General features: G+C 47.8%; 1 protein-coding gene across 2 annotated transcripts in view; it reads left to right on the top strand.

Moving 5' to 3' along the window:
* The window catches only part of DNAH11 (dynein axonemal heavy chain 11), a 390,030-nt gene that overhangs the window by 341,597 nt on the left and 23,187 nt on the right, over positions 1 to 25,246 (top strand). For both annotated transcript variants that reach the window (XM_077268714.1, XM_077268712.1), the window contains 5 exons: positions 6,417 to 6,610; positions 16,868 to 17,016; positions 18,483 to 18,610; positions 18,749 to 18,976; positions 19,678 to 19,869. In XM_077268714.1, the coding sequence (XP_077124829.1) occupies positions 6,417 to 6,610; positions 16,868 to 17,016; positions 18,483 to 18,610; positions 18,749 to 18,976; positions 19,678 to 19,869 (891 nt within the window). The remainder of the gene's footprint in view (positions 1 to 6,416; positions 6,611 to 16,867; positions 17,017 to 18,482; positions 18,611 to 18,748; positions 18,977 to 19,677; positions 19,870 to 25,246) is intronic.

Raw genomic sequence — 25,246 nt, 5'->3', positions numbered from 1 at the left:
TGTGCTAGAAAACGGCATGATGAATTGGGCTCAATGTGTCCTCCTTTGGTGTACAGTGCTACAAATTGCACAATGATTTTGGCCCCTTTTTGGCTACTATGAGTATGAATCTGCAACCATAATGATGTTGTCACGCCCTACCGAAGGATCAATCGGGTGGACCCACTGGACCGCAAATACAGCGGTTGCTGATACCAGGAAGGGAGAGCCAGACCAGGGAAGCAGGTTCAAAAGCTTTATTGTAAAGAAATACAAATATACTAGGGGAGACACCCCAAAGGAAGGCCACAGGACCAAAACACCAGGATGCCTCTAAGGAGTCCAAGGCTTGGAGTGACCCCTATACAGGGATTTCCCCTTGACCTCCAATAGAGGGTCCGATGAAGCAGAAACCTGTGTTAAACCGACCTAGGAGGTTGGGAAGAAATGAACGGACAAAAACGGGGCAGAATGAGGAACTTGGAAGCAGGCTGAAGACTGCAGGGAACCGCACTGGATACGGGACTCAGGATGCTGAGAAGACCAGACACGATCCTAGGGAAAAAGGTAAACAGAGTAAGACAGGAAAATTGGACTGGTAAGCCTAGCTAGACAAGACCTGGAGCAGAGACTTCAGGATAATAGAAGTTGCCCAGGCGGCGTCCAGGAGTGACTGAGATCCTTATATACCTCCAGCCTCAGGTGATAGGCCGGGAGGAGGGGCAGTGAGTGGAGAGGGGCTGGCCCTTTAAGAAGCCAGAGAGCTCGCCTGCCTGCCCCCTATGCACTCCCTAGGAGAGGAAGAGGAAGGAGGAAGTGCAGCAGACATGGGAGCAAGGACCCGGGCAGCATGTCTGCAGGGACGGACCCCGGAGCGCCGGCGGACGACCGGAGCGTGACCCTGCTGGCTCAGGACAGGACCAGAAGAGGTATGAGCAGGCAGGGAAGAGAAAGTGGGCGCCCCGGACCGCGAGGTGGTGACAGTACCCCCCCTCTAGCCCCCCCGGGCGGCGACTGGCAAGGAACCGACGTAGGAGACGAGGAGCATGGATGTTGCCCTCCGGTTCTCAGGACCTCTCCTCAGGACCAAACCCCTTCCAGTCGACCAGGTACCATGTGGCACGCCCTCTCTTCTTCACGTCCAGAATGGCACTGACCTCATACTCATCATTGGCCGAAATCAGAGGCGGACGCTCTCCTGGATCCTGGGAGAAGCGGTTGAGGATCACAGGTTTGAGGAGGAAACGGTGGAAAGAATTATGTGTTCGCAGAGAAGGAGGCAGTAGTAGCCAATAGCACACATCGTTGAGTCTCCGGGACACCTCGAATGGTCCGATGTACCGAGGTCCGAGCTTGAAGGAGGGCACCTTAAGGCGGACGTACTTGGCTGATAACCATACCTTGTCACCCGGTTGAAACATCTGGGCATCAAGTCTTCTCTTGTCGGCATGGTCCTTCATACGCAGGGATGCTTTCACAAGAGCTTCACGAGTCTTGTTCCAGATGTTGGCGAAGTCGCGAGCCACAGCCTCTGCTGCAGGATTGGGAGTCGCGATGTCCAAGGGAGTCAGGATCCTCGGGTGCTGTCCATATACAATAAAAAATGGAGTGTTACGAGAGGACTCACCAACATGATTATTGTACGATAACTCCGCCAAAGGCAGTAGGGACGTCCAGTTGTCGTGGTGTGCCTTGACAAAGTGTCGTAGAAAACCTGCCAACACCTGGTTTACCCGTTCTACCTGTCCGTTAGACTGTGGATGATAAGCCGAAGAGAAGTCCAAGGCAATATCGAGTTTCCTGCAGAGAGACCGCCAGAATCGGGACACGAATTGTACTCCCCTATCGGAAACAATGTTGGAGGGTAAACCATGCAACCGGAGGATATGTTGAACAAACAACTCGGTCAGCTTGGGTGCCGAAGGAAGACCAGGCAGAGAAACGAAGTGACTCATCTTGGAAAATCTGTCCACCACGACCCAGATGACAGTATTCCCAGAGGATGCAGGGAGATCCGTGATGAAGTCCATCGCAATGTGTTGCCATGGTTTTGATGGTATAGGCAAGGGCAAGAGTTGACCGGCGGGAAGCCGTTTGGGGGTCTTGTTGCGGGCACAGGAAGAACAGGCAGAGACGTAGTCTGACACCTCTTGACGCATCCCAGGCCACCAGTAGTGCCGACCGATCAACTGTAGAGTCTTTGTCAGACCCGCGTGACCGGCTAGTAAGGAGGAATGTCCCCAGCGAAGGACGCATTCTCGATTCTGTTCGGGAACCAACGTCTTACCAGGAGGTACCTGCGACAGTAGAAGCCGTGCAACCATGATCACCTTGGATGGATCGATGATGGGACGAGGTTCCTCCTCCTGATCGTTGGTAAGAAAAGACCGGGAAAGGGCATCAGCCTTGATATTCTTATCTGCGGGACAAAAATGAAGACGGTAGTCAAACCGAGCAAAGAATAAAGACCAACGGGCCTGGCGAGGATTGAGCCTCTGGGCAGACTGGAGATAGGCCAAGTTCTTGTGGTCGGTGTAGATCACCACTGGGTGCACCGCGCCCTCTAGGAGGTAACGCCACTCCTCCAAGGCCATCTTGATGGCAAGCAACTCACGGTCACCAATGGAGTAGTTCCGCTCACAGGGGGCAAAGGCCTTCGAAAAGAAGCCGCAAGAAACCATACGTCCGGAGGCGGCTTTCTGCGTGAGGACGGCCCCGGCACCTGTGGAGGATGCGTCCACCTCCAGAAAGAACGGCTTCTCCGCGACGGGCCTGTGCAGGGCTGGTGCAGAGGAGAAGGCCCGTTTGAGTGCCTGGAAGGAACACTCGGCCTCTGGAGTCCATCCATTAGCAGGTACTCCCTTGCGTGTGAGTCCTGTGAGAGGCTTGACCAGATCCGAGAAGTGCTGGATAAACTGCCGGTAGTAGTTGGCGAATCCTACGGACCGCTGGATGGCTTTGATCCCGACCGGCTGAGGCCAGTTCATGATGGCCGACACCTTGTCAGGATCCATCTCCAGCCCAGAGTCAGAGACGATGTATCCAAGGAACGGCAGAGAAGACCGCTCAAAGAGGCATTTCTCATACTTGGCATACAAGCGATTCTCCCGTAATCGAAGGAGAACTCGTCGGACGTCTCTTCTGTGTGTGGGTAGGTCTGGGAAGAAAACCAAGATGTCATCCAGGTATACCACTACACATACGTACAGCATGTCATGAAAGACGTCATTCACGAACTCCTGGAAAACGGCTGGTGTGTTGCACAGTCCGAAGGGCATCACCCGGTACTCGAAGTGACCATCACGGGTGTTGAAGGCGGTTTTCCACTCGTCACCGGCCCGGATGCGGACTAGGTTGTAAGCCCCTCGCAGGTCCAGCTTGGTGAAGATCCGGGCTCCCCGGAGCCGATCGAAGAGTTCTGGAATAAGAGGTAGTGGGTACTTCTTCTTTACCGTGATAGCGTTTAATCCGCGGTAGTCAATGCAAGGACACAAAGACCCGTCCTTCTTTTTCACGTAGAAGAACCCGGCTCCCACAGGGGATGTGGACCTCTGGATGAATCCCCGGGCCAAGCTGTCTGTGACGTATTCTGACATCGCCTGAGTCTCAGCAGGGGACAGAGGGGAGGGTAGATTCGTCCTGTAGGAAAAGAAGCACCTGGAACCAAATCGATGGGACAATCATAAGGCCTGTGCGGGGGCAAGACCTCTGCTTCTCGTTTATCGAAGACATCCGCATATGCCCAGTAGGCCTCCGGAAGTCCGGGCAAGGACGTAGGTGAGGGAGACAAACGGATAGGCCGGACGGACAGCAGGCAACGGCTATGGCAGGCCGAACCCCAACGCTGGACCTCCCCATTACGCCAGTCTATGACTGGCTTATGCGTACGCAGCCATGGCAGACCGAGCATGAAAGGCGGGAAGAGAGTGGGTAGCACGTAAAAGGCAATCTTCTCAGCATGGAGAGCTCCGATCTGAAGCTCCACCTCACTGGTAATGCCCTCAACGGAATCTTGTAGGGGTCTCCCGTCTATGGTGGTGATGATGCGGGGATGCTGCAGGGGGTGTATAGGAATGCCGAGGCGGAGAGCCATGTCTCGCTGAATAAAGTTACCTGCAGATCCCGAGTCCAAATACGCCAACTCTGAGAATCGCCTGTCACCGACCTTCACCTGTATGGAAACAGTTAACGGTTGAGAGGTATCACTCTCACCTAGGATGGCCTCTCTTACCTGTCCTAGGTGGAGGAGTTTTCCGGTCTTCTGGGACATTGCCGGCGAAAATGGTTGGAGCCACCACAATAGAGACACAACCTCCGGGCGACTCTCTCCTCACGCTCCCGGGGACTCAGCCGGAGATGATCCACCTCCATGGGTTCGGGTGCTTCAGCAGATGAAGCGTTACCTGGTAACAGAGGCCTCTGAAAAGAGGGTGCCAATCGAGGTGGTCTTCTCTCCTGGGTTCTCTCCTTGGTGCGTTCTGGTAGGCGGCGATCTATCTGGACGGCAAGTGAGATGTATTCGTCGAGGGTACCAGGAAGATCTCGTACGGCGAGCTCGTCCTTCAGGCGACTGGATAACCCTCTCCGGAAGACACCGATCAGGGGCTCGTCAGACCAGCGAAGCTCAGAAGCCAAAGTGTGAAACTGTATGGCGTATTGGCCAACCGACAGAGTACCTTGCTGTAAGTTGAACAACTCCTCCGTGGCAGAAGCCACCCGACCTGGCTCATCAAAGATCTTCCAGAAGGTGTCCAAGAAGGCCCGCAAATCGGAAACAATGGGGTCCTCTCTCTCCAGTAGTGGGTTGAACCAGGCCAAGGCCTTGCCCTCCAGGTGTGATGCCACAAAGGCCACTTTCGCCACATCCGTAGGGTATTGATGAGGGAGAAGCCTGAAATGCAGCTGGCATTGGTTGATAAAACCCCTGCACATTTTTGGATCCCCAGAGTACCTGGTGGGTTTGCAGAGACGAGGGGAAGAGAAGACGCCTCCTACGGCACCGGAACTCAACACGGATGCAGCAGCCGGGGCAGAAGGAGACCGCTGCAGATTCGAGAGCCGCTCGTCCACAGACGTCATGTAATCCAGCATCTGGGTCTGCATCCGTCCTTGTTGATCCAGCTCCTGATGGAGATCTGCAAGATGAGAGGAGTAAGATGCATCCACCCCCTGAGGGGAACTTAGACGGGCCTCAAGGGTCCGCATGAACGCAACAAGCTGTTCCTGGCTCTGGCGGAGACTAGCGAGCTCCCTCTGAGCATCGAACCTGGCATCAGCGGGGTCCATGGCCTGGGCAAAATCGGTCACGCCCTACCGAAGGATCAATCGGGTGGACCCACTGGACTGCAAATACAGCGGTTGCTGATACCAGGAAGGGAGAGCCAGACCAGGGAAGCAGGTTCAAAAGCTTTATTGTAAAGAAATACAAATATACTAGGGGAGACACCCCAAAGGAAGGCCACAGGACCAAAACACCAGGGTGCCTCTAAGGAGTCCAAGGCTTGGAGTGACCCCTATACAGGGATTTCCCCTTGACCTCCAATAGAGGGTCCGATGAAGCAGAAACCTGTGTTAAACCGACCTAGGAGGTTGGGAAGAAATGAACGGACAAAAACGGGGCAGAATGAGGAACTTGGAAGCAGGCTGAAGACTGCAGGGAACCGCACTGGATACGGGACTCAGGATGCCGAGAAGACCAGACACGATCCTAGGGAAAAAGGTAAACAGAGTAAGACAGGAAAATTGGACTGGTAAGCCTAGCTAGACAAGACCTGGAGCAGAGACTTCAGGATAATAGAAGTTGCCCAGGCGGCGTCCAGGAGTGACTGAGATCCTTATATACCTCCAGCCTCAGGTGATAGGCCGGGAGGAGGGGCAGTGAGTGGAGAGGGGCTGGCCCTTTAAGAAGCCAGAGAGCTTGCCTGCCTGCCCCCTATGCACTCCCTAGGAGAGGAAGAGGAAGGAGGAAGTGCAGCAGACATGGGAGCAAGGACCCGGGCAGCATGTCTGCAGGGACGGACCCCGGAGCGCCGGCGGACGACCGGAGCGTGACCCTGCTGCCTCAGGATAGGACCAGAAGAGGTATGAGCAGGCGGGGAAGAGAAAGTGGGCGCCCCGGACCGCGAGGTGGTGACAGATGTAATGCACTGCCTTAAATACGAGCTTCTTACAACGGTAGCACTTTATAATGAAACTAGGGATTATTGTAAACTATATTATAAATTTTCTGTGATATGAATGAAGAAATAAAGAGATGCATGAAAATTATACAGAATCATACCATAGGACAGCTGGCAAACTGCCATGAGCCACCTATCATGGGCCCAGAAGTCACATGCGGCTCCCGAGCCACAATGGTGACCCCTGACGTAGACTATATTGACTTGTCTGCTCAGAAAATGTGGTATTTTGACAAAAAAAAATGTGGTTTTGTTTAGATGATTTCCTCACTGGATGAATTCAGGGGGTTGGACAGAGATATAGAGGGATCAACAAAACGATGGAAGAAGTTGGTGGAATCTGAATGCCCAGAGAAGGAGAGATTCCCACAGGAGTGGAAAAACAAGACCTCTCTGCAAAGAATGGTGATATTAAGAGCGCTGCGTCCAGACAGAATGACTTACGCTATCAGGTTTGTTATTTACATAATTAGTTTTCCTTTACAGGTGCTTTGCATTGAGCCTTTCCTCTTGGAAATGTATGAATGAATTGACAATTTGGTGGCATCTTTTTCTTTTGTCTGTTGTCAACACCATCGTCTTTGTGTGGACAGAATGCAAAATTTCTAAGAAAAATTGCCCGAGTTGTTTCTATTTTCTGTGGAGTTATCACACAGTGATTGACATACAAATCTCTAAGAGTAAGTTCCCACAATGTGTTTTTAATGGGTTTTGGACACTGCATAGTTTTGAAAAAATGCAAGTGATGAGTGCAGAAATGCTGCAAAAAATCTGCAACATCAAAAACTCCCCAACAAGCTCATGGTGGGAACGTAGCCTAAGCACATCTTATCAGTTGTCTGGGAAAGGAGAAAGATTTCAATCAGAGCCATTTACACACATCATTTGTAGTATCTTATATTGGGTCTCATTATATAGTGGGAAAACAATGCATTAAGAGGTCATTAGCTACAGTAAGGGTACCGTCACACAGTGCCATTTTCATCGCTACGACGGCACGATTCGTGACGTTGCAGCGTCGTATAAGTATCGCTCCAGCGTCGTATACTGCGGTCACACGTTGCAATACACGGCGCTGGAGCGATAATTTCATGACGTATTTGCGATGTAGAAGCCGTTGGTTACTGTGCGCACATCGTATACAACCTGTGTCACACGATGCAATCATGCCGCCACAGCGGGACACTAGACGACGAAAGAAAGTTTCAAACGATCTGCTACGACGTACGATTCTCAGCGGGGATCCGGATCGCAGTAGCGTGTCAGACACAGCGATATCGTAAATGCATCGCTGGAACGTCACGAATCGTGCCGTCGTCGCGATCAAAATTGCACTGTGTGACGGTACCCTAAAAGGGGTTGTCTGGTACAGAGAAAAATGACTCAAGGCTCAAAATGTGGTAAGCATGGCATTGAAATAAATTACTCCAGCAATCTCATATTAAGTTAAAAAGGACATGTCACTTCATTCAATAAATTAAGTTAAATACTATGTAAAAATCTGAAAGCTCTCCTACTTTTATTGCTTTTTTCGATTTTGCGTTGTGGCGCTCCATTCCAGAGAGAGTACACTTCAAAAGAAAGAAAATTCTGAAAGAATGATCAGTTGTGCTACAAGCAAAAATTTCACGTTGCGCATCAAAAACAATAAATGTGAATATCTCTGCAATAGTGTGACACAGTTCAGAATGAAAAAGCGGAATGAATCAATGGAAATAAGGAATTTCTACAAGTTATTTAACTTCATTTTTTGAGAAAGTGACAGGTCCTCTTTAATCTAGTAAATACATACATAACCTTCTATAAATTCCAATGCAGATGGAGGAAATGTCCTTATAAATTTGATAAGATTTTGACTGCTTGAATTGAAAATCCAGGAATGTCCTGTGGGAGATAGCCTCGTTAAATGTACCCAATTCGTATGTGCCATTTTTGTGCTATTCCTAAACTAATGCATAAAACCTAATGAACATGACCCAAAGGTTTGATCTGTTTGAGAACAGTGTCTCTGTCATCCCCACTGGTCTGTGTTGACATAGCTGCAGCTGTCACGTCACATTTACATCTGACTTCTGCAGTCGATCACTGGGCCTTAGTAGTTTTTGTGCCCCTTTAAGCAATCTATAAGTCTGTATGGAGCGCCCCCAGACGCAGGGCAGCGGGGTACTCAGTACCGGGCCTCTCTGTCTCAGTTCTGTGGTTGTCACGGTGGAAATAAACAGTTAACTATTTACATACTCGTGGTTCCGAGGATTATCCTCACAGGAGGTTACACTGCATCAGCTGGTGGCGATGCCGGTAAGGCTGCTGTCCTCTGTCCTCAGCGAATGCAGGGTCGGTGTCATGGGTTGGTCTCCCAGGCGCAGTCAGATCACCCGGTGTCTGGATTCGAATGTCAGCTGTGGTTGCAAGTTCAGTAGCGGCGATAATACACACCGTGGCGACAGTAGTGGCGTTGGTCAAATCCGGGTTAGTCGTAGTCGGGACAACAGGTGGCGCTACTGCCGGCTCGCACCGTTGGACGTCTCAAGCGCACCACCCCTGCGCACTCCGGTGGCGAGTGTAGGTCACCTGGTCCCCTTAACATGGTAGCTGATTGTCACATCTATTGCGGAACAGAGTTTTCACATTGTAGCTGGTAAAGAAGATTTCAATCGGCAGTCCCGGTTCTTGTATGGAGCCCCAACCCCGCTTCGGGTGAAAAGCTAGTACAGTCCCCTGCCTTACCGAGTTCCTCTTATTGTGTTCAGTCTTTGGTCTTTGTACTTTTGGTGGGTCATTTGGTTCTGTCTCTTTTTGGTTTTGCCATTGTTGAATTAAGCATTGCTTATACTGTTCCCAGGTGAGCGCAGCAATGCTGAGGCCCTCCTGTCTGGCCCCGTCCGGCCCGATCCGTGGGGTGTCCCACTGGAAGATCACCCCCTCTGAGCTCACATCTAGCGGTTTCCCCATCGTGGTTGGTAACGGAGGCACCAGCTTCTCCATGGTGCCTGGGGTTAGCACTACCAGCTCAGCGGTGAAAACTCAGTTATTGTCAGGCTGGGGAGCGGTCACGGGAGCAGGGTCAATCGGGGGAGCAGGGACGCTTTCCCTACCTGCGTCTGATGTGATTCCACCGATGTCGATCTGTTCCGTTGACAAGGACGCTGGATGTTGTGAATTCTGCTTTTGGGCTCCCTCCGGTGGTTGTAGGTGGTAATGCAGTTGTCCCTGAGTTGCAGTCCTGGTCAGGTGTATCTGCTGATTGCAGTTCTGACTGGGGTATTTAGGCGTGCAGGATTCTTTAGTCCTTGCCAGTTGTCCATGGTTGTTGGGAGGTTTTGGTCCTGGTTTGGTTCCTTCTGCCAAATCAGCAAAGATAAGTGTCTGGTTTTGGTTTCTGTGGCACACATGCTGTAATTCTGTGCTATTCAGTGTTTTTTTTGTCCAGCTTAGATTGTGTCAGTATTTTCTCAGTCTTGTTGGATTCTCTGGAGTGGCAGATATACATTCCATGTCTTTAGTTAGATTGTGGAACTTTTTGTATTATCTGCTGTGGATATTTTTGGAAGGGTTTTAATACTGACCGCTTAGTATTCTGTCCTATCTTTCCCCATTTAGCTAGAGTGGCCTCTTTTGCTGAATCCTGTTTTCTGCCTGCGTGTGTCTTTCCTCTCCTACTCACAGTCAATATTCGTGGGGGGCTGCCTATCCTTTGGGGTTCTGCTCTGAGGTAAGGTAGTATTCCTATTTCCATCTATAGGGGTATTTAGTCCTCCGGCTGTGTCGAGGTGTCTAGGGTTTGTTAGGCACACCCCACGGCTACTTCTAGTTGCGGTGTTAGTTCAGGTTTTGCGGTCAGTACAGTTTCCACCTACTCCAGAGAAAGTTCATGCGGCTCCAAAGTCACCGGATCATAACAGTACAACTGGCCCACTATGAGTTAAATGCATCTCAGAAGAAGGGAAGAAAGGTGTTGAGTCATTTTTTTTTCTGCAGTTTGCTTTGCCTTTTCTTCCCTCTTTTTCTCTGGGTGGCTAAGGAGTCTTCTGTTAGCATGGATGTTCAGGAATTAGCTTCTCGTGTAGACCAGCTTGCTGCTAGGGTACAGGGAATTTCTGATTATATTGTTCAGACTCCTGTTTTAGAGCTGAAGATTTCTACTCCTGATTTGTTTTTTGGTGACCGGTCCAAATTTTTGAGTTTTAAAAACTGTAAACTGTTTTTTGCTATGAGACCTCGATCCTCTGGGGATTCTATTCAGCAGGTTAAAATCGTCATTTCCCTGCTGCGTGGTGATCCACAGGATTGGGCATTTTCCCTGGAATCTGGGAATCCGGTTTTGCTTAATGTAGATTCCTTTTTTCAGGCTTTAGGACTATTATATGATGAACCTAATTCTGTGGATCAAGCGGAGAAGACCTTGTTGGCCCTATCTCAGGGTCAAGAGGCGGCAGAATTGTATTGTCGGAAATTTAGAAAATGGTCTGTGTTGACTAAATGGAATGATGATGCTTTGGCTGCAATTTTCAGAAAGGGTCTTTCTGAATCCGTTAAAGATGTTATGGTGGGGTTTCCCACGCCCGTTGGTCTGAGTGGTTCTATGTCTTTGGCCATTCAGATTGATCGGCGCTTGCGGGAGCGCAGAACTGTGCACGCTGTGGCGTTGTCCTCAGAGCAGAGTCCTGAGCCAATGCAGTGTGATAGGATTCTGTCTAGGACAGAACGACAAGGACTCAGATGTCAGAATAGGTTGTGTTATTATTGTTGCGACGCTTCTCATGTCATTTCAGTCTGCCCTAAACGGACAAAGAGGATCACTAGTTCATTTACCATCAGTACTGTACAACCTAAATTTCTGTTATCGGTGTCCCTGATCTGCTCATTGTCATCATTTTCTGTCTTGGCGTTTGTGGATTCAGGCGCCGCTTTGAATTTAATGGACCTTGAGTTTGCCAGGCGTTGTGGTTTCCCCTTGCAGCCCTTGCCGAACCTTATTCCTTTAAGGGGTATTGATGCTATACCTTTGGCTAAAAATAAGCCCCAGTTTTGGACACAGGTGACCATGCGCATGGCGCCAGCCCATCAGGAAGATTGTCGATTTCTGGTATTGCATAATTTACATGATGCTATCGTGTTGGGTTTTCCGTGGTTGCAGGTACATAATCTTGTGTTGGATTGGAAGTCTATGTCTGTGACTAGTTGGGGTTGTCAGGGGGTTCATAATGATGTTCCTTTAATGTCCATCTCCTCTTCTTCCTCTTCCAAAATTCCAGAGTTTTTGTCTGATTTTCAGGATGTATTCGATGAGCCCAAGTCCAGTTCTCTTCCACCACACAGGGACTGTGATTGTGCTATTGATTTGATTCCAGGCTGTAAGTTTCCTAAGGGCCGACTCCTCAACCTGTCTGTGCCGGAACATACCGCTATGCGGAGTTATGTTAAGGAGTCTTTGGAGAAAGGGCATATTCGGCCATCTTCTTCACCGATGGGAGCGGGATTTTTTTTTTGTTGCTAAGAAGGATGGCTCCTTGAGACCCTGTATTGATTATCGCCTCTTGAATAAGATCATGGTCAAGTTTCAATACCCTTTACCTTTGCTTTCCGATTTGTTTGCTAGGATTAAGGGGGCTAGTTGGTTTACGAAGATTGACCTTCGGGGGGCGTATAATCTTGTTTGTATTAAGCAGGGTGATGAATGGAAAACTGCGTTCAATACGCCCGAAGGCCATTTTGAATACCTTGTGATGCCGTTCGGGCTCACTAATGCTCCATCTGTTTTTCAATCTTTCATGCATGATATCTTCCGGACTTATATTGATAAATTCTTGATTGTATATTTGGACGATATTTTGATTTTTTCTGATGATTGGGAGTCTCATGTGGAACAGGTCAGGATGGTATTTCAGATCCTTCGTGACAATGCTTTGTTTGTGAAGGGGTCTAAGTGTCTCTTTGGGGTGCAGAAGGTTTCTTTTTTGGGTTTTATTTTTTCTCCTTCATTTATTGAGATGGATCCGGTTAAGGTTCAGGCCATTCATGATTGGATTCAACCCACATCCGTAAAGAGCCTTCAGAAATTTTTGGGTTTTGCAAATTTTTATCGCCGTTTCATTGCTAACTTTTCCAGCGTGGTTAAACCCTTGACCAATTTGACGAAAAAAGGCGCTGATGTGGCGAATTGGTCCTCTGCGGCTGTTTCTGCCTTTCAGGAGCTTAAACGTCGATTTACTTCTGCTCCGGTGTTGCGCCAACCGGATGTTTCCGTTCCGTTTCAGGTTGAGATTGACGCTTCTGAGATTGGTGCAGGGGCCGTTTTGTCCCAGAGGGATCATGTTGGTTCCTTGACGAAACCGTGTGCATTCTTTTCCCGTAAATTTTCGCCTGCTGAACGCAATTATGATGTCGGCAATCGGGAGTTGTTGGCTATGAAGTGGGCATTTGAGGAGTGGCGACATTGGCTTGAGGGAGCTAAGCACCGTATTGTGGTCTTGACCGATCATAAGAATTTGATTTACCTCGAGTCTGCCAAGCGGCTGAATCCTAGACAGGCTCGATGGTCCTTGTTTTTTTCCCGTTTTGATTTTGTGGTCTCGTATCTTCCGGGTTCCAAGAATATTAAGGCTGATGCCCTTTCTAGGAGTTTTTTGCCTGATTCTCCTGAGGTCCTTGAACCGGTCGGCATTCTGAAAGAAGGGGTGGTTCTTTCTGCTATTTCCCCTGATTTACGACGGGTTCTTCAGGAATTTCAGGCTGACAGACCTGATCGTTGTCCAGTGGGGAAACTGTTTGTTCCTGACAGATGGACTAGTAGAGTGATTTCTGAGGTTCACTGTTCTGTGTTGGCTGGTCATCCTGGTATTTTTGGTACCAGAGACTTGGTTGGTAGGTCCTTTTGGTGGCCTTCTTTATCACGTGATGTGCGTTCTTTTGTGCAGTCCTGTGGGACTTATGCGCGGGCCAAGCCTTGTTGTTCCCGTGCTAGTGGGTTGCTTTTGCCATTGTCGGTCCCTGAGAGGCCCTGGACGCATATTTCTATGGATTTTATTTCTGATCTTCCGGTTTCCCAGAGGATGTCGGTTATCTGGGTTGTTTGTGACCGGTTTTCTAAGATGGTTCATTTGGTGCCTTTGCCTAAATTGCCTTCCTCTTCAGATTTAGTTTCATTGTTTTTTTTCAGCATGTGGTTCGTTTGCATGGTATTCCGGAGAATATTGTGTCTGACAGAGGTTCCCAGTTTGTTTCTAGGTTTTGGCGGGCCTTTTGTGCTAGGCTGGGCATTGATTTATCTTTTTCCTCTGCATTTCATCCTCAGACAAATGGCCAAACCGAGCGACCTAATCAGACCTTGGAGACTTATTTGAGATGCTTTGTGTCTGCTGATCAGGATGATTGGGTGGCCTTTTTGCCATTGGCCGAGTTTGCCCTTAATAATCGGGCTAGTTCGGCTACTTTGGTTTCGCCTTTTTTTTTGTAATTTTGGTTTTCATCCTCGTTTTTCTTCTGGGCAGGTTGAGCCTTCTGACTGTCCTGGTGTGGATTCGGTGGTTGACAGGTTGCAGCAGATTTGGGCTCATGTGGTGGACAATTTGGTGTTGTCTCAGGAGGAGGCTCAACGTTTTGCTAACCGTCGTCGGTGTGTTGGTTCCCGGCTTCAGGTTGGGGATCTGGTCTGGTTGTCTTCCCGTCATGTTCCTATGAAGGTTTCTTCTCCTAAGTTTAAGCCTCGGTTTATTGGTCCTTATAGGATTTCTGGGATTATTAATCCGGTGTCTTTTCGATTGGCGCTTCCGGCCTCTTTTGCTATCCATAATGTCTTCCATAGATCTTTATTGCGAAAATATGTGGTACCCGTTGTTCCCTCTGTTGATCCTCCGGCCCCTGTGTTGGTTGATGGGGAGTTGGAGTATGTGGTTGAGAAGATTTTGGATTCTCGTTTTTCGAGGCGGAGGCTTCAGTATCTTGTCAAATGGAAGGGTTATGGCCAGGAGGATAATTCTTGGGTTTTTGCCTCTGATGTCCATGCTGCTGATTTGGTTCATGGTTTTCATCTGACTCGTCCTGATCGGCCTGGGGGCTCTGGTGAGGGTTCGGTGACCCCTCCTCAAGGGGGGGTGCTGTTGTGAATTCTGCTTTTGGGCTCTCTCCGGTGGTTGTAGGTGGTAATGCAGTTGTCCCTGAGTTGCAGTCCTGGTCAGGTGTATCTGCTGATTGCAGTTCTGACTGGGGTATTTAGGCGTGCAGGATTCTTTAGTCCTTGCCAGTTGTCCATGGTTGTTGGGAGGTTTTGGTCCTGGTTTGGTTCCTTCTGCCTTCTGCCAAATCAGCAAAGATAAGTGTCTGGTTTTGGTTTCTGTGGCACACATGCTGTGTGCTTAATAATTCTGTGCTATTCAGTGTTTTTTTTGTCCAGCTTAGATTGTGTCAGTATTTTCTCAGTCTTGTTGGATTCTCTGGAGTGGCAGATATACATTCCATGTCTTTAGTTAGATTGTGGAACTTTTTGTATTATCTGCTGTGGATATTTTTGGAAGGGTTTTAATATTGACCGCTTAGTATTCTGTCCTATCTTTCCCTATTTAGCTAGAGTGGCCTCTTTTGCTGAATCCTGTTTTCTGCCTGCGTGTGTCTTTCCTCTCCTACTCACAGTCAATATTCGTGGGGGGCTGCCTATCCTTTGGGGTTCTGCTCTGAGGCAAGGTAGTATTCCTATTTCCATCTATAGGGGTATTTAGTCCTCCAGCTGTGTCGAGGTGTCTAGGGTTTGTTAGGCACACCCCACGGCTACTTCTAGTTGCTGTGTTAGTTCAGGTTTTGCGGTCAGTACAGTTTCCACCTACTCCAGAGAAAGTTCATGCGGCTCCAAAGTCACCGGATCATAACAGCTGGAATCGGCTGCAGCCCGGACCGCGGTTCCTCCCGGGCGGCCTCCTGGCACAGCTCCGACTTCCGTTGCTTTGCATCAGCTGGCTCCATATTCGGGATAGGCTGGCTCGGCTCTGCCGCCTGTAGCTCCGAGAGGTTCGGGTCCGTCTCCGGTGGGCGAGGACAGGCCGGGATCACTTCGCCGTCGCTCTGGGACTCGCTGGTCGCCATCCCTGCTCCGGGATCTTCGGTGGCACATGCACGTTGCCCCTCCATTTTCTGAGGGCGTAGCTTCTCCTTCCTCTTGTTCCCGCCGTTGCAAATCAGGGGGCGGTTCTCCTCTGCTCCTTGGCAGGTCGTCATTTCGCAGCAGTAGTCGGAGGGGGCGGTCGCCACTTTTGGCGCCGCTTTGATAGTCTCCTCCCATGGCACGCCCTTCTTCTTCCTCTGCACTCCCTGTGGCGCTGCAATGGCGGCGGTTTTAGCGTGAACTTTTGGCGGCAAGTGGCAATCCACAGTCTTTGCAATAAATCACACTTCAAGCACAATTCAGTCACAGTTCCAAGGCACACATGACCTGATTCTTCAGGCTTAAGTAGATCCTGTTCGTGACGCCAAGTTCGAGCGCCCCAGACGCAGGGCAGCGGGGTACTCAGTACCGGGCCTCTCTGTCTCAGTTCTGGGGTTGTCACGGTGGCTAGACCCGGCCCGTGACCCTGCTAAGGGGCGTCCAATGAAAGATGTGGTGATGGTGCGTGGTGCAGGTCGCGATGAATAACGAGGACACAGGGTTGCAGTCTCTTTACCTCTTTACTGAAGGCTTCAGGATCCTCAATCCAGAGTACTGCTAACAGGGCTGGCTAAGACCGGCTGGTCCGATGGCACATCCAGAGTTTCCTCTGCAGGTGGAAATCAGTGCCTACCTTCTAGCACCTGTGTGTTGTAGTCCTTCCCTGCTGAGCACCACGGGATAGTCCTCACAACTGTTGTGTCTGTATCTGATGTTCTTTCTCTGTTCTTTCTCTGATGTTCTTTCCTCACAACTATCTGATGTTCTTCTCCGTCCCCCAGATGATATGGATAGGACGCACCCATATGACGGGTAGGCCTGGAGTTCTTCCGGGACCCTAGTTTCGCCCCTCTCCCACAATTGCCCCCTATGTCTGCTTAGGTGATTTAGGTGAGACAGGCAACCTAAAATTAACTGTCCTGCCGCTGTTTGAAGTATTGCTTGGAGCCTAATACTTCCTCGGCGTTCCGGCCACCGGCTACGCGCCTCAGTAGGATGTTGCCTCAATCGTACGGCGCGGCATGACTCCTACTGGCTTTATCTCCTTTTTGCTGCGATCTCGTTTCTCACTTCTCCACAGTAAACCTCGCTTCTTTTCCTTTCTTAGGATGCCGCCGCATTCGAGTGCAGGCGCGGCTCCGTAACGTTCTGTTCTGTTCTGTTCGCTAGGCCACTGTCAGGATCCCACCCCTGACAGAGACCCCCTGAATCTTCCCCCGCAACACCCTCTGCCACAGGATGTTGCCTGGTTCCAACCCAGTCAGCTTCTGACTAACTTCCTATCCAGCCCCCAGTTTTACCAGATTGTGAGGAGTGGCCTAATGCATAGAACCCTTTGCTCCCCCTGGTGGCCAGAATGTGAAGTGTAAAGTGTGACTGTGATACCTGGTCAGGTGAACTCCTTAAGTGCCATCAGAAGTACCATCACTCCCCTTAGCGGCGGAGCGTCAGTACTGCAACGACCAGGACTCTGGGGCGCTGCATGTACATATTTCCAATTATATATAATCTATCATTCTGTGTATTCATTTACCATAATTTATGTATTTATTGGCTCTACTGTATCCCCTAACAGAAATTTTGTGGAAGAAAAACTAGGGTCAAAGTATGTGGAGGGAACACGCCCAGATTTAGCCAAATCCTATGAAGAAACCAGCCCTGCAACCCCCATTTTCTTTATTCTATCTCCTGGGGTGAACCCTCTCAAAGATGTAGAGTCTCTTGGTAAGTTCCATTATTTTCATCTCTTCAATGATTATTCCTATCAATCAAAATTATGCTAGGATCACGTTACTGGGATGCAGATCATGTAACATTGGTGAGGGTCCCAGAAATCAGACCTGCACTGATTACATGGTAAAACATATCCTAAAGTTATTCTATCACTTTGTGTATTGGGTATAAATCTGGTGTGTGATATTGTCATCTGTTTTTAATTTATTTTGGAAAAATGTTTAGAATTTAGAGTCCTCAGTGGTTGATACCTTTTTAATGGCTAACTGAAAAGATGGTAACAAATTGCAAGTTTTCGAGACTACACAGGTCTCTTCATCAGGCATAGACTAATACAAATTCTGAAGAATCACATATTTATGCACAACATAGCACAGAAAACCCCCCCAAAAAAAAACCATGGATAAGACAGGTGGCATGAAGCAGAATTATCATGAGTGATAAACAGTTATGTCCATAACTATTGGGCCAGTTCTTAGATAAGGAATGTTTTATTGTCCTCTGATTGGGGTCTCTGTTGTGATGACCCCTTATAGTCTGAGGGGCAAGTTCCTTAGTTGATGTAAAAAGACATAAATCCATGCGACTCATTCATTCCACCACTAAGACATTCAAAGGTCATCATCAGTTTATATTCCCAGACTCTTTATTTTGTGCATTGATATAGCCCTAAATTAACATCCAAGCAGTGGAAAATATTCAGGAATTTTCTGTTGTGTATATATAGTACAGATACAATGGATGGTAAGAAGAACAAGCAAATCAATTGTGGTACAAATTAAGCCAGACATGTCACTCCAAGCAAGGATTACCAAGTTGTTTCTTGCCTACTTTGGACACATAAGAAGATAGAAAGCACTAGAGAAGAACATCATGGTCAGAAGAATAACAGGAACAAGGTGAGGAGGAAGACCAGCAACCTGATGGCTTCATACTATCAAGATAACCGAGGAAAAGACCCTGGTGGACCTACCTAGGCTTGCACAAGATCCTTCCTATAGAGTGTTCATCCATCAAGTCGCCATGGCTAGAGATTGAACCGAAGGCCGTTAAATAATTATAAACCAGATGTTTCATAAAGTAGAATTTATTTCTGTATATAATTATTCTTGCACCTTCTGGATCAAATTTGGATATTTGTGACCCAAGGAACTGTTTGTTACACACACTGTGTAAATTCCATGCAGTGTAAAGAAATATTATGTCACCTATTTAAGAATATAAATCTGTACGCTGCCACCCGACTTTCGTTTCTTTTCACTTTGCTAATTTTTTAGCACCAGTTTTTCCACCTTGAATTATCTTATATGTGTCACTTTTTCAAGTGAATGTAGAATTTATTTTTGAAGATATGAGATACATTTTTACATGTACGATTGTATATACTATGGTTTTCTTGAAACAGATTTGTTCCCTGCAGTTTCCTCTTATAATAACATTTCTTCCTAATATATTAGGCAATAAACTTGGCTTCACTATCGACTCTGGAAAGTTCCATAACATTTCTCTAGGACAGGGGCAAGAAACGGTAGCAGAGGACACTATGGAGAAGGCCGCTGAGCAAGGACACTGGGTGATCCTGCAGGTATGTCAGGGAGTCTACGTCTTATTATACTTCTAATAACTTTTATTTAAAAAAAATCTGTAATTATAATGTTTGTAAATGTTATTATTTATCTTTACTTTAAAAAACATTTTGACAACTGTAAGTTTCTTTCCATAGAATGTTCATTTAGTGGCCAAATGGTTGGTGACTTTGGAAAAACTTCTTGAGAAGTACAGCACTGGGAGCCACGAGGATTACCGAATTTTCATAAGTGCTGAGCCAGCAGCATCTCCAGAAGAACATATCATTCCTCAGGGAATACTGGAAAATTCCATTAAAATCACTAATGAGCCACCCATGGGAATGCTGGCAAACTTACATGCAGCACTTTACAATTTCGATCAGGTAAACTGTAGAGGAAATGTTACTCTATAATTATGAATCTTCAGTTTAAAAAATGTTCATAAATTCATCTCTGAGGCCAGAAGAAGCCATATTACCATCAGTGTATTGAATCAGTTCACCAGAAGTTACTGTGTAACTGCACTCCAAAAATAAAGGCAAAGCTCGAATTCAGTAGGCTGATTCAAATCAGTAAGAATAATTGCGGTCTGATTCCAAATTGCTGGATTGCATGAGGAATGGGATTTGGGTTAAAAAATAATTGAAAAACATTACACTCACATACTCCGCAGCTTTTGTGGCTCCATTCCTGCGCTGAGGTCAATCTGAGACCTGTGATTGGCATAACGCAGCACCCCACATGGGGCCTCAGTAATGGAAGAACAGTAGATCAGGGAGAGACGGAGGTGGCGTGAAAGCAAGTGAGGAGGTATTACTGTAGTGTTTTTTTGTTATATTTTAACCGCTCAATAAAATCTAGGATATTGGCTGCCAGCTGACTTTCAGTTTTGCTGGATTCATGCAAATCCAATCCCCAAAAATTCGACTTCTTTCTGGAATATTGTTTTTTATTTCTCCTTACCATAAATGATTTTTTTTTTTTTTGTACATTTTTAATAGTCCATAGTGTTAGATAAGATCGTAAACATATTTTTGTATGTACTGTGTTTGGTCATTCTATGCTATGTTATTGTATTTTCCAGGACACCCTGGAAATGTGTGCGAGAGAACATGAATTTAAGAGCATCCTTTTCTCTCTCTGCTATTTTCATGCTTCTGTTGCCGGGAGACTTAAATTTGGTCCCCAGGGTTGGAATCGCAGCTATCCATTCAATGCTGGGGACCTGACTATATGTGTTAATGTGTTATACAACTATTTAGAAGCCAATACAAAGGTAAGTGGTGTGCCACTAATTTAACGTGAATCTTATACTAACAAGCAATCTTTGAACTGTTTGACAAACAAATAACATAATCGGGTAGAGACTTAGGCTAGTTTCACACTAGCGTTTTGAGGAGCTGCGGAGGGCTGCGGACTTCCTCCGTGAAGCCCCGCCCTCGGCTGATAGCTCCGCCTACTTCTGCATGCGGCCGGCGTACCTATCTAACATTAGGTACGCAGGTCGTGCGGCTGTATGCGGATGCTTCCGCATGTGTCGTTTTGAGGATGCGGAGAAAAAAAAATTGCTACAAGCTGCGTTCTACGCTGGACGCCGCATCGTCAAAACGACACATACTGAAGCATCCACATACAGCGGCACGACCTGCGTACCTAATGTTAAAGAGAGGTACGCAGGCCGCATGCAGAAGTAGGAGGAGCTAGCGGCGGAGGTGCGGCCGAGGGCAGGGCTTCACGGAGGAAGTCCGCAGCTCCTCAAAACGCTAGTGTGAAACTAGCCTTAGACATGTGGAGACATACCTTTGTGGCCATTGATAGAGTTGTATGGGCAAGTTAGCTTCCTGATGTTTCCAGCTCAGGAAATGACTCTGACTTGTCACTGAACCCCCCCCCCCCCCCCAACTCCTTCCCTATGTTCATTGATATCACCAGTGTTCTGCTATGTCATCATTTTGGGCACACTGAAGCCATCATCTAACACCAAAGGGGGAGAGGTGTTGGAGAGATTTAGTGATATGAATGACAGCATTTACATTATAACTCTTTTATATGTGAAATTTTCTGGGTTCATCTTCAATGATGTCGAACCACATCAAAGTTCAATTCAACTTTAATGTGGTCAGTGTTCATAAATCAGCTGTGAAGCTCCAAGAAAAGACCTATAAAACAGTTATAAACTGATTGTCAGAACCAGCTCACGGACAGATACTGAATTAAAGGGAACTGGTCACCAGGTTTTCCAAAAATAAGCTAAGAATGGCTTGTTTGCAGCACTTTAGCAATCTGTATATAAGTCTGCAGATACCAAAAAATACCTTTTATAATCTTTCCCCATACGGCTCGGTCTTCTCGCTGGTCTTTCTTCTGCCTCTTTTATCCTAGCAATCACCGTCCTCTTTCAATTCTTCAGGTGAATGAAGCATTTTACATCATCCACACAATCCTCTCAGTCTTGCTCCTGTGCAAGGGTACTTTGCTCTGGCCTCCTGTAGTGCGCATGTGCTGACATTACTTCCAGGTCATTAGTGCTCTGTGGCCTATCCCAACAAATCTGCATTACAGTACTTTGCTCTACCCTCAGCAAGTCAGAGTCCGCTTTGCAGAAGCGATATTGGGGGTGCTATGTGGATGACGTAGGATTTGTCATCATCCACATGATGCAGGGCAGGAGGACAGCAATTGTGAGGATAGAAGAGGCACCTAAGCAAGACCAGTGATGCCCATCAGACAGGACCACACGTTTTGGAAGGATTAAAGGGAACCTGTCACCTGAATTTGGCGGGACCAGTTTTGGGTCATATGGGCAGGGTTTTCGGGTGTTTGATTCACCCTTTCCTTACCCGCTGGCTGCATGCTGGCCGCAATATTGGATTGAAGTTCATTCTCTGTCCCCCGGAGTACATGCCTGCGCAAGGCAATATTGCCTTGCGCAGGCGTGTACTCCGGAGGACAGAGAATGAACTTCAATCCAATATTGCGGCCAGCATGCAGCCAGCGGGTAAGGAAAGGGTGAATCAAACACCCGAAAACCCTGCCCATATGACCCAAAACTGGTCCCGCCAAATTCAGGTGACAGGTTCCCTTTAAAATTAGTTGTTTTTCTAGTATGTGTAGAGCAGTGATTTTCAACCAGTGTTCCGCGGCACACTAGTGGTCAGGTGTGCCGCGGGGAAAGTTCCCCAAACTATGGTGCCCCCTTTGTTTTGTTCCCCGGCAGCGATGCGCAGTCACAGAATAACGCATGCGCGAGCTTTGAACGCGACTTAATGACGTCACCGAGGCCGGCGCGTCATCCTGAGAGCGGAGAGACTCGCATTTGCCCGCCGCCAAGGTAATGCCTAATGCTGTGTATAATCATTAACCCCTTCCCGACCCATGACGCCACGTAGGCGTCATGAAAGTCGGTGCCAATCCGACCCATGACGCCTATGTGGCGTCATGGAAAGATCGCGTCCCTGCAGATCGGGTGAAAGGGTTAACTCCAATTTCACCCGATCTGCAGGGACAGGGGGAGTGGTACTTCAGCCCAGGGGGGGTGGCTTCACCCCCCCGTGGCTACGATCACTCTGATTGGCTGTTGAAAGTGAAACAGCCAATCAGAGCGATTTGTAATATTTCACCTATGAAAATGGTGAAATATTACAATCAAGCCATGGCCGATGCTGCAATAGCATCTGCCATGGCTGGAGACCCCGATCTGCCCCCCCCCCCACCACCGATCGCCTCCCCGGTCGTCCTTTCTGCCCCGATCTCCTGTACGCTCCCCTCCTCCCTCCTGTCCGCTCCCCCGGTCCTCCGATCCCCCCCCCGTGTTCCGATCCCACCCCCCCATACTTACCTAGCTCCGATGTCCCTCGTGGTGTCTGGCCGTCTTCTCCATGGGCGCCGCCATCTTGGAAAATGGCGGGCTTATGCGCAGTGTGCCCGCCGAATCTGCCGGCCGGCAGATTCGTTCCTGTACATTTTGGTCGCTGTGATAAGTTCTATCACAGCGATCAAAATAAAAAAAATAGTAAATAACCCCCCCCCCTTTATCACCCCCATAGGTAGGGACAATAATAAAATACAGAAAATATAATTATTTTTGTTTTTCCATTAGGGTTAGGGGTAGGGTTAGGGTTGCACTTAGGGTTAGGGTTGCACTTAGGGTTGCACTTACGGCTAGGGTTGCACTTAGGGCTAGGGTTGTACTTAGGGCTAGGGTTGTACTTAGGGCTAGGGTTGCACTTAGGGCTAGGGTTGCACTTAGGGCTAGGGTTGCACTTAGGGCTAAGGTTAGAATTAGGGCTAGGGTTAGAATTAGGGTTAGAATTACGGTTGCAATTAGGGTTAGGGTTGGAATTAGGGTTAGAATTAGGCTATGTGCACACGGTGCGGATTTGGCTGCGGATCCGCAGCGGATTGGTCGCTGCGGATTCGTATCAGTTTTCCATCACGTTTACAGTACCACGTAAACCTATGGAAAACCAAATCCGCTGTGCCCATGGTGCGGAAAATATCGAAACAGGCCCAGGTTTCACACTGAGTGAGTATAAATACATTTAGAATCTATATTATTAACTATATGTAGAATATGTACTGTTTTAGTGTCATTTTGTGCCATTTTGGTTGGTGGTGTGCCCCGGGATTTTTTAAGTATAAAAAGTGTGCCGCGGCTCAAAAAAGGTTGAAAATCACTGGTGTAGATGGTGTTGGGGTCTTATATGCAACAGCCTGTGTGAAAAAGACTTGTGTATAGTAATAGATCAAAGACTGCACATGAGTCAACAGTGTGATGCAGCAGCAAAAAAGGCAAACACAGTTATAGAATGTATTAAGAGAAACATACAGTCCAGATCACATTAGGTAATTATCCCCCTGTACTACTCCTTGGTCAGGCCTCATGTGAAATACTGTGTCCAGTTCTGGGTACCAAATTTTAAAAAAGAGATTGAAAAACTGGAACAAGTTCAGAGAAGAGCTACTGGGATGGTGAGCAGACTTCAAATTATGTCCTACGAGGAAAGGATAAGGGATCTGGGAATGTTTAGCTTGCAAAAAAAATAGGCTAAGAGGATATTTAACAGCTGCTGTCTACAAATATCTGAAGGGCTGTCACAGTGTTGAGGGATCATCCTTATTCTCATTTGCATATGAAAACACGAGAAGCAATGGAATGAAACTGAAAATGAGAAGATACAGATCAGATATTAGAAAAAGCTTTTTGACAGTGAGGGTGATCTTTGAGTGGAACAGGCTGCCACGAGAGGTGGTGAGTTTTCTGTCAATGGAAGTCTTCAAACAGAGGCTGGACAGATGGTTTAGTGAATCCTGCATTGAGCCAGGGGTTGGACACGATGACCCTGGAGGTCCCTTCCAACTCTAACATTCTATGATTCTATACAGCTTGCTAGTCTGCAGTAAACGAGGCACTAAATGCAGAGGTTTTAGTTTATATTGGAAAACCTGGTGACAGGTTCCATTTAACTAATGAAGCCAACAATATGAAGGGAAACAAAAATCAAACGGTGCAAACACCTTTTCTATTTTTTTACATGCACTTAAGTAAAATATAAAAATGTTAGTCTTCAAAGTCCTACTTCTCAGTTTACATAACAAATGTAGTATCCATCTACAGTAACAATACCGCAGTATCTAACTGGTTCTTTCCATAAATCATATTACTAATGAGGAATACAATATATTAACCCCTTTCTGACATCTGATGTTCTATCCTGTCCGTGTGCCCTGGGCCCGCCTGACCATGGACAGGATATTACGTCATAGCGATCGGCCGCGCACACGGGTGGTGTGTGCGGCCGCGTGTCAGCTGATTTTCACAGTTGACACCCGGTACTAAGTGCCAGGAGCAGGACCGCTCCCGACACTTTAACCCCCGAAATGCTGAGATTGAACACTGACAGCCCCTTTGCCTTTGGATCGGAGACCCCCGCGGCGTGCCGCGGGGTCCCGATTGCTGCCATGGAGTCATGCGCAGTGCATGTCAGGAAGTCTCTCAGGTTAGTGTACAGAAACTACAGCGCCGACAGCTTCTAAAGCATGCAGATCTGCATGCCAGAGAAGCGATCAGCCTACACAAAATGATTGTCCCATGGTGGGACACAGTGTAAAAGTAAGAATAAATTGAAAAAAATAATAAGTGTAAAAATATTTAACCCCTTTCTGCCATCGGACGGAATAGTACGTCCGATGGCAGAATCCCCGCTTTGATGCGGGCTCCGGCGGTGAGCCCCATCAAAGCCAGGACATGTCAGCTGTTTTGTACAGCAGACATGTGCCCGCAATAGGCGCAGGTGGAATCGTGATCCACCCACGCCTATTACCTAGTTAAATGCCGCTGTTAAACGCTGACAACGGCATTTAACAAGCGCTTCCGTCCATCGGACCGGAAATGCACGTACCGCTGACCCAGTCACGTGATCGGGGGTCATGAGTGCGTTGGCATAACAACCAGATTTCTCCTGAAGACCTCTATGGTTGTTGATGCCAGATTGCTGTAAGCACCACCCTGTGGTCGGCGCTCATAGCAATGCTGTAATTCTGCTACATAGGAGCGATCTGAGCTTCGCTCCTATGTAGCAGAGGCGATCGAGTTGTGCCAGCTTCTAGTCTCCCATGGAGGCTATTGAAGCATGGCAAAAGTAAAAAAAAAA

This window comes from Ranitomeya variabilis, chromosome 6, assembly GCF_051348905.1.
Source record: "Ranitomeya variabilis isolate aRanVar5 chromosome 6, aRanVar5.hap1, whole genome shotgun sequence".
NCBI lineage: Eukaryota > Metazoa > Chordata > Amphibia > Anura > Dendrobatidae > Ranitomeya > Ranitomeya variabilis.
This window is presented reverse-complemented; position numbering and strand designations above follow the sequence as displayed.